Raw genomic sequence first — 9,496 nt, forward strand, 5'->3', positions numbered from 1 at the left:
TGGTTAATTTTTAAAAAAATATATCTTTATTGATTTCAGAGAGAGGAAAGGAGGGGGAGGGAGAGAGATAGAAACATCAATGATGAGAGAGTCATTGATCGGCTGCAGCCCGCAACCTGGGCATGTGCCCTGACTGGGAATCAAACCCCCGATCTCCTGGATCCTAGGTCGATGCTCAACTGCTAAGCGACGTGCCCCCCCCCCCCCCAAAGTAGGCTCTTGCTCTCCAACATCTGCCCTTTCACCTGTATCAACCCTTGACTCTGGCAAGAGGGGCTCTGAGAGCCAAGACTCAGACCTCTGGGACAGTTCCCCTGCACCAAGGCCCAAATGCCCATGTGCCCGGCATTTTCTTTATGTGGCGAGCATCTAGATCTGGGAAAACTCCAGCTTGCCGTTCCTCCCGGAGGAGTTAATGCAGCATCAGGCATAGCTGGATCCAGGGGCTCAGCTAATCTCATCAAGTCTCTCTCCGCCTCTTGAAAGCAGAATCTTTCCCCTGATTCACGAGGGCCCTAAGCAGCCTGGCTTTGCCAACACTCTCTGCCCTCTTCCTACTGTTCTTCCACGTGCTCCCTCGGCTCCAGCCCCCTGGTGTCTTCTGCATTCAGACATGCTTGGGATGGTCCCATCTCAGGACCCCTGCACTTGCTGTTCCCTCTGCCTGGGACATCCTTCCCTCGGATGTCTCCACGGCTCCCTCCTTTACTTCCTTCAGGTCCCTGCTCCTCGGAGCAGCTTTCCCTGCCTTCCACCTTGTCTAAAATTGCACTCCCCGTTTTCCTACCCCACCGATGTGGCTAACGGCCTTCCTCGCACAGATCACTTCTAGAGCCTGGGGGGGGAGGCTGAGCGGCTGAGCGCTGACCCATGAACCAGGAGATTACGGGTTCGATTCCCGGTCAGGGCCCAGGGCCCGTGTTGTGGGTTCGATCCCCAGCAGGGGGCGCGCAGGAGGCGACCCATCCGTGACTCTCTCATCGTTGCCGTTTCTCTCTCTCCCTCTCCCCTCCTCTCTCTGAAATCAGCCCAAGGGGCCCTGCGGACCGCGAGGAGGGGACAGCAAGGGCGGGGAGAAAGCTGGTCCCGGGAGGGGGTGGACCAGGCTGTTCTGTGCAGAACAGCAGCAGCAGACTTTGCTGCGGGCCGAGAGCACCTACTGTGCGCCACGAACTTGGGACACCACGGCCCGTCTTTATGTCACAGGGGAAACGGAGTCCTCTACTGGCTTTCTCAGGACGCCCGAAATGTCCTGCATTCAGGTTTGTTTTGTGTGTTTTTTTCCCGCCCCGAATACGTCACAAATTTTCAGCATTTAGAGTTATTTTGCAGTTTAGTTGGGCGTCGAATTCCCTAAATCTGGCAACTCTAGCCAGGGACAGGGGGAGGGGGGGTGTCTCGGGCTCCAGACCTAGGGCTTCAGGGGTGGCCCCGCCCAGTCCTCCCGCGGTCCTTACCCCAGGACGCCCGTCCGCTCTCGGGAATCCAGGCCTCCTTTCCCCCGGCCCCTCCCGCCCCGGGGTCCGGCACTGAAGACCCGCGAGCCCGCCGCGGCCCCTTTAAGAGCGGAGTCGGGGACGACGTCGCCGGGTCGGGCTGGCCAATCCGGGGGCGGGACCGACGCGGGGGCTAAAGGGGCGCGCCCGCGGGTGGCCGACCGTCCGGCTGTCCCCGCCCCCTTCCCTCCGAGCCCGGCGCTCCCGCGGCTGCGCCGGCCCCGCGGCCCCGAGACAAAGCCCCGCCGCCGCCGCCGCCGCCGCCGCCGAGCGCGCGCCCCGGGCCATGGCCGCGCTGCCCCCCGGCCCCGCGCCTCCGGTCCCGCCGCCGCCGCCCTAGGCCGCCGCGAGGTAAGGCCCGCCTGGGGGGGGACCCGCGAGGGGCGCTGGGCCCGGCGCTCCCGCCGCCGGCTGGAGAAACCCCGGCTGGGGATCTGCCTGTTGGCGATGCCACGTCCCCAATTTTCCCATTGGGGACCCCAGCTGCCCGGGGCGAACTTGGCCGAGGACCCCCCCGCCCCACCCCCACCCTTCGCTTAAGGGACCTCTGCTGCTGGGGGCGCTCTGGGGACCAGCCCCCCCCCCCCGGCACCCACATTTTGCTGTTGACTCCCCCGCCTGGGGCTCTGGCTCCCCTTCTGGAGACTCAAGAGCGCTGCGCACAGGACGCGCAGAGGGACCGCGGGCGGCTGGGAGCAGGGCCGGACCCCGAGATCCAGCCTCTGGGATGGCCTGGGGCAGGGGTCCTGTGTCCCCCCTGGCGCCTGCTTCAGGGCTCCCAGGGCACATGTTTTTCATGCCTGTAACTTGCCGCACCCTCTCCACCGCGCCCACTGCTGGGGGACCCTTGTGGCAGCTGGATTCACCCAGGACCTGTGGTGTGGTTTCCTGCCTAAATGCCACGCCTCGGTTTCTCCAGAGGCCAGGATTCTGGGCCAGCTCTGTCCCCGGAGACCCTGAGCTCATTTGCCTCTTGGATAGCTTTCCTGGGTGCTCGCTACCTGCTAAGCGTTTTTGCAGAATGGCTCATCAGGATGGATTTGTTCAGCCCTTCCCGGAGGGATGGGTGCTGATGCTCTCATTTTATAGACAGGGCTGTGAAAACTCTAGCTCACAGCCGCCGTAGTTTTGGTGCCTTTCCCGTAGTTGACCAAAGGGCTTTCTTCATTTTAGCTCATTGAGTCCTCTCCACAGCGCATCTCACAGATGAGGAAACTGAGGCTTGGAAAAGTGAAGTGACTTTCTCAAGACCCTCCAGCCTGGACTGGTCCAAGTGAGAACTTGGACTTGGGACCAGGGAGGGGCCGGCCCCCTACAGCTCTCTGTCCCGCCCTGGGCTGTTGAGTCAGCAGCAGTGCCTACGGTGGACTCTGAACTTACTAGAAACAACTGGAGTGTGGGGAGATAAGCCAGTATGGTGCCCCTGCTACTTCTGCCCCCCCCCCCCAGGGGCTGGAGGAAGCAGGGACCATGGGCAGAGCAGGTTCCTGTGTCACTGGTGACCTTGGGCCCGGCTGGCAGTGGGAGGAGGAGGGCTGTTGAGTGTGAGGGAACTTGCTCTTTCTTTCGCCTTAATGGGGTGGGGAGACCCCAGGATAAGTCCCTTTTGGAGCCAGTTGCCTAGAGCGTGGGATTCTGGGCACAGCATTGTACCTTTGGGCAAGTCATTAACCTCTCTTTGTCTCAGTTTCCACGTCTGTTAATGTGGATAAAGAACAGACCTTCTCACGGCGCTGTTGAGAGGTTTAAGGTTTGACTCATCCTGCAGGTATTTGAGTACCCACTACATGCAGGCACTAGAATCCAGACAAAAATACCTTGCCCTCCGAGAGCAGGCAGAAATGACACAGGTGATTTCAGGCTGGGCTACAGGAGGGCGACTGAGGAAGTCTCTTGTATGGGGTGGTCAGGGACTGCTTCCCTGAGGAGGTGATGGTCAAGATGAAACTGGAGGGTGAGTTGGCCATGTGAAGATCTGGGAAGGGCATTCCAGGCAGAGGGAACAGCCAGGGCAAAGGCCCTAAGCTGGGAATAGGCCTTATGTGTTTGAGGAACAGCAGGGAGTCCACGGTGGCTGAAGCTAAGGGAGAAAGGGGTAGGGGAAGGGAACTTGAAGGCCTTGGTGAGGACTGAATTTTATCTGAGAGAAGTAGGGAGTCATGGGAGGGTTTGGAGTGGTGGAAGGGTGTGGTTGGATTTAGGTTTATTTTTAAATTATTTTAAAAAATATCTTTATTGATTTCAGAGAGAGGATGGGAGAGGGAGAGAGAGAGAAACATCAATGATGAGAGAATCATTGATGGGCTGCCTCCTGCACGTCCCCTGCTGGGGATCGAGCCCGCAACCGTGGCATGGGACCTGGCTGGGAATCGAACCCCGATCTCCTAGATCCTAGGTCAATGCTCAACCACTGAGCCAGGCTGGATTTAGTTTTAAACAGGATCTTTCTGTGGGGAATGGATTTCAGTGGGGCCAGGGGAGGGGCCTAGGAAGGAATTTGGCTCTTACCCTGAAGAACATGGAGGCAGGGAGGCCAATGAAGAGGTTACTGGAGCCGTCCAGGGAGCGATGATGGGGGCCTAGAATGGGGAGGTGGCAGTGGGTAGGGATTAGGCCAGTGATTTGGAAGAGGTAGGAGGGAGATCACTTGATGAGTGGTCAGAGTGGGGGTGAGGGGAGAAGCCGAAGGCCATTTGCTGAGACAGAGCGCTGCGGGGAGCATTTGGGGAAGTCGAGAAGAACGTCAGTAGCGACCACTGCCGAGCATGTACTGCATGCCCGGTACCATGCTCAGCACCTTCTGTGTAATCACTCTGTCACTGTCACCACAACCCTGACTTAGGTGCTTTTATGATCCTGTTTTACAGATGTGGAAATAGAGGCCCAGAGAGGCTTAAAGCTTGCCTGAGGTCACACAGCCTGGACACTACAGAGCTGACATTTGAACCCAGAGAAGAGCAAGCTGAAAGCAGACTGGGCAGAAGGCAGGGAGCCAAGCGGTGGCCTGAGAGGTAGGAGGGAAATAGGACAAGTACGGTGGGTGGTTCCTGTGAGAAACGGGTCTGGGGTCCATGTGGAGTTGTTGGGCTGTGGGGGAAAATGCATGAGTCTAATTTTGCAAAGAAAGAAACTGAGGCTCAGAGAAGGGCAGCCCGTGTCTGAAGTCACACAGTACAGGGAGGCAGAGCAGGGATGAAACACTCTGAGCATTCTGGGCCTCTAACCTTGGCCTGGCTGCCAAGTCAGGACAGTCTGACCTCAGCTACAAAATCACAGGTTGTGGTGCCTCTTCCAGGAAGCCATCCTTGACTACCTAGGCAGGTGAGATGAGGTGGATTCAGTTGAGAGCAATCCCCGCCCCCCCCCACCGGTGAGGTTAAGCTGCTCTCAGGAAAGCTACCACCCATACTTACTCCTCTGGGCCCTGAGTAAGGCACCACCCATGCTGAGGAGTAAACATTAATAGAGTACTGACTACATTCCAGGGACTTCACACATGTCTTTTGAAAAATGTAGCTACTGTCCTATATAGAGTAAGGCTGTGAAGCAAGGAGCACAAGGTGGGTCCTCACAGCGGCCGGGAAGACCCGAGGCAGGTGTGGTCACATTAGGGGCCCACGCGTCTATCACCTCCCAGTAAGTCCTACCCAGCCAATGTCGCCCCATCATGTGCTCCTTGGGGAAGGTGATAAAATCATTGAGCCAAGTGCATAGTTAGATTTTTCCATTTTGAGTACACGATGCTGTCTGCCCACCCTCTCCCCGTAACTGTGGGCCAAGCTCTGGCCCTTCTTTTGGGTTGTTTCACCACAATCTTTTCTGCCTGTCTGACTGCACCCACCGCCTCTCCCCTTCCTCCTCCTGCTCCAGCCTCAGTGGCCTCCTGGCTGTTCCTCAAGCTCGCTAGCAAGTTCCCACTTTAGGGCCTTTGCCTTTGCTGTCTACTCTGCCTGGCACTGTCCCAGGGGCTCCCTCCCTCACCTCCTTCAGGTCTCTACTCAAATCTCACCTTCTCAGTACAGCCTTTCCTGACCCCACACAGTGGGTGCTTAATAAATGCTTGATGAGTGCTGAGGCCGTGCACCCCTCTGAAATAGGTTCTGCTCCTGTCATTTCCCAGATAGGCAAATCAAAGCTGAGTTAGGGAATCAGAGCCGGGACCCGGAAAGGACTGCAGAAGGTCAGCCCAGCCCAGCTGAGCCCCAGGGGTGATGGAAACAGCAGGGCCTGAAATGAGGCCTGGGTTTGAATTTCAGCTCTGCCCAACTTACTTCCTGGCTTTGGGCGCGTGACTAACTCTCTGCTTTGTTTCCCCATCTGTCAAATGGGGGTCAGGCTGGTCCTTGCCCACTAAGGTTTGTTGCAAGATGAGTTAAGGGACATAAAATGCCTGGCATGCAGTAGGAGTCCCCATTATTTTCGGTAGGATGCAGGAGGGTTGTTGTGAGTCTGGCTCTGGGGCCAGGGTTTGAGTCGAAGCCGGGTGTGAGTCTTGGCTCTGCTCCTGAGGACTGTGTGAGCCTGGGCAGGTCTCTTCTGCTCTTTGAGCCTCAGTTTCCTTATCTGTGAAACAGGGGCGCTGATGCCCGAGGGTGGCTGGGAGGTCAGGGTGAGGCGCCGGGTGATCTGGTGGAGGTGACCACGTGAGTGACAGCTGACCTGGTGTGGGACAGGCCCTGAGCTCCCTGCAGGCCCGTCCTCGCCGCCATGAAGCTGAACGAGCGCAGCCTGGCCTTCTACGCCACCTGCGACGCCCCGGTGGACAACGCGGGCTTCCTGTACAAGAAGGGCGGGCGGCACGCCGCCTACCACCGGCGCTGGTTCGTGCTGCGTGGCAACATGCTCTTCTACTTCGAGGACCCGGGCAGCCGTGAGCCTGTGGGTGTCATCATCCTGGAGGGCTGCACCGTGGAGCTCGTGGAGGCCGCCGAGGAATTTGCCTTCGCCGTGCGCTTCGCGGGGGCCCGGGCCCGCACCTACGTGCTGGCTGCCGAGAGCCAGGCGGCCATGGAGGGCTGGGTGAAGGCCCTGTCTCGGGCCAGCTTCGACTACCTGCGACTGGTGGTGCGCGAGCTGGAGCAGCAGCTGGCTGCCATGCAGGCAGGGGGCTGCCCACCACCGCCGCGCCGGCCCCGCGCCCTCCCGCCCAAGGAGAACGGCTGTGCGGTCTGGAGCACCGAGCCACCCGCCACCTCCACGGGCGCCCGGCCTGGCCCAGAGCCCCCGCCACTGCCACCCCGCCGGCGGGCCTCGGCGCCCAACGGGCCTCTGGACTCAGCCACCTTCGCCCAGCTGCACGAATTGTACGGGCAGGAGGTCAGGGCCCTGAGGAGCCAGTGGCTCCGGAGCCGGGCCCAGCCCTGAGGTCACCGGGAGTCCTGGTTCTGGAGGGACTTGAGTCCTAAGGGGTGCTTTAGGACTCAGAAGAGGCCATTGTGCCTCATTCAAAGGAGACTCCTGGGCCTGGCTGAGCCTCAGGAAGCCCGAGGGCTGGTTTTGAAGGAACTTTAGCCCCAGGCCCAGCCAAATCAACCAGCAAAGGCCTGCTGCTGGCATCAGGTCCCTGACTGGGACCTGGTGAGGATCACCAGGCAAATGCCCAGTTAGCCTTGGTCCCTGACAGGACCTTGGCATGGACAGAGAGAAGGTTCGGGTGTGCCACACCACACGCCACGCCTAGGTCTGACCTCCTTTTGCTCCAGAGAAGCTGGCTTAGCTCCAGGCCGCCTGCCTGCCTGCCTCCAGAAGCAGCAGGTGCAGAAGGTGCCAGCAGGTTAATGCGGAACCGGTATGGCGAGCTTGCCTGGTCCCGAGGGCTGCTGGCCCGCCGAGGCCGTGCCTGTGTTCACGTGGTGGCTCTCCCTCGGTCTCCCGATGGTCCTTAGCCACATCCTCAGTCTCCTCTCCCAGAGCCAGCTCTTCCACCCCCGTCCTGGGACGAGGCCTCTCGGGAGCTCATCTGACCTGGTCTAGTCTGGCTGGGCAGCCGTGGCCTGAGCTGACTTTCCGGCAGGTTTCACTAGGGAGGGTGGCCCGAGCTGACTCACCGCCCGGAAGGGGCCTGGGTGCTGATCTGGCAGGGGCAAAGACGCAGTTGCGAAGCTGTGCTTGGCTTCTGAAACCCCTTCCTCCATCACAGCCCAGCCTCCCTCCATCCCCAATATTCCGATGGGGAGGCTGGCTGCTGTTTCACTCTCCTCGGCACCACAGTGGCCGTTCTTCATCCGGAGAGACACTCTGGGGGCTGGGATACTCCTGGGCCCTCAAGCTGGACCATGTTTACAAGTCCTCAGTGCCCCACACTGGGGACCCCCTGAGGACACCTCTCCCCAACCTTTATTCTTCAGAGGGTCCCTCTTGATGATAGACAGACTTGGCCCACGAGGCCCCTTCCTGCTGTCTTTAGAGACCTGGGCTGGTGGGGGGGGGAAGAACCTGGGCTGTCTGTCTGCCATCACCAGCTCACTGCTGGCTCAGTTGACTGGGGATTCCGTTTAATTTAATTTTTAATACGTAGGTGGTGTTTCTTTTTAGCAACAACACTTAGCATTTTCACTACTTCTGTTTCTTGTTGGCTGGTGGGAAGGGACAGGGTGCCTGGCCCTCAGCTTGGCTGGGTAGGGATGAGAGAGGACAGTTGGCCCGCCCCAGGGCCAGGGCCAGGAGTCTTGGCTGAACACAAAGGCATCTCAAGAATCTCACTCAGTTCTTTGCCTTCTCCAGGCCAGCCCTGATCTGTGGCAGGTACCTCTGGGGCCTCGGTACGTTTCCTGTCCCCCTTTTTCCCAAGTCCTGAGCGTTGGGGGTGTGGGTGGTGGCTCTTGTTCATAGGCTCTGGGTCTCCAAGGGTGTTAGGAGCTGCCCGGAGCCCGTGTCTGGGCCAGACCCAGCTGGTGGGATGAGGTGTTGGCCCCAGTCCTGCCTGGTGCAGGTTTACAAGCTCTAAAGGTACAGTTCCCTGGTCTCCCTGGGGGGCCAATGGGAATTAACCCCCACTCCACTCCCCACCCCCAAAAGCACAAGGTGGGGTCAGGCTGCCTCCAGAGTTGGGCGGGGGGAAAGATGTCAGGCAGCCTGGGAAGGGGGGGCTGTAAAAGCTAAAATAAAAGTTTGTCAAGTAATGGCTCGTTGTGTCATTTTTTTCCCCATCGAAATCCTGGATTGGTTTGCCTGGCAGAGCCCGGAACAGGTGCTATGGCACAAATGACCTGTGTGCGCCGAGTGCCCCCTGTGGCTGATGCTCTGCCAGACACATTCTCACAACCCCTTATGGCAGGTACTGGCCCCATTTTACAGGTGAGGAAACAGGCTCACAGAGGCTAAGAAATCCTCCAAGTTCACAGAGCTGAGAAGTCAGAGCAGGGCCGTGGCCTCTGGCAGCCTGTGGGGGAAGGGCAGAGCCTTGCAGAGCTGAGGGGAGATGGAGCCGCAGAGTTCTTCTCAGAGGGGGGAGAGGCAGAGGGAAAGGTGAGGGCGGGAAGTCCACTGTGGGCTGAAGTTCTGACTGTCAGGAGGGACATCAAGGATGGCAAGTAGAAGAGTCAAAACCTGGCTCTTATTGATCAATCAGTTCCTGGGGCTGCCTGGGGGCCTGCAGTTAGGATTCTGGCACCAGTGACTTCCAAGGGAAAGACCCTGCAATTTCAGTAATGTCTGCTGTAACCCAGGGTGGGTGGTGGGGGTTCCCATGCTGTCTGCTATCCCAGACTCACTGACTATTTGCTGGACTAACAGGGAGTCCACAGATGGGAAGGGGCTGGCCCAAGTTCACCCAGCATGATGGACTAGGCCCTGGGTCCTCCTACTATGGGTTCAGAGCTTGGGTCACACGTCTTCCTTGTCAACCTGGAAAAATCATGCACACTCAGGAAAACGTGGCTGAGAACCAGCAACCTACAGCCCTCAGTCTGCAGAACATGCTCAAGAACAAGAAACGAAAAATATTAAGGTCAGGGAATCGAGCCACTTGTGAACATCCAGGGCATGCTGAGTAATTCCTT

General features: G+C 58.8%; 1 protein-coding gene across 2 annotated transcripts; it reads left to right on the plus strand.

Annotated features, from left to right (window-relative positions):
• Positions 1 to 1,782: 1,782 nt before the first annotated feature.
• Positions 1,783 to 7,936, plus strand: PHETA1 (PH domain containing endocytic trafficking adaptor 1). 2 transcript variants are annotated; one of them, XM_087828547.1, is made up of 3 exons: positions 1,783 to 1,847; positions 4,364 to 4,507; positions 6,170 to 7,936. In XM_087828547.1, exon 3 carries the CDS (start codon positions 6,204 to 6,206, stop codon positions 6,858 to 6,860), a length of 657 nt encoding a protein of 218 aa, XP_087684673.1. In that variant the 5' UTR covers positions 1,783 to 1,847; positions 4,364 to 4,507; positions 6,170 to 6,203; the 3' UTR covers positions 6,861 to 7,936. The 2 variants fall into 2 exon arrangements, with proteins under 2 accessions (XP_087684673.1, XP_087684674.1); XM_087828548.1 differs by lacking the exons at positions 1,783 to 1,847; positions 4,364 to 4,507 and adding an exon at positions 4,617 to 5,784 and having other exon boundaries at positions 6,188 to 7,936.
• Positions 7,937 to 9,496: the final 1,560 nt, after the last annotated feature.

Source organism: Miniopterus natalensis, chromosome 20, assembly GCF_054644295.1.
Source record: "Miniopterus natalensis isolate mMinNat1 chromosome 20, mMinNat1.hap1, whole genome shotgun sequence".
Lineage (NCBI taxonomy): Eukaryota > Metazoa > Chordata > Mammalia > Chiroptera > Miniopteridae > Miniopterus > Miniopterus natalensis.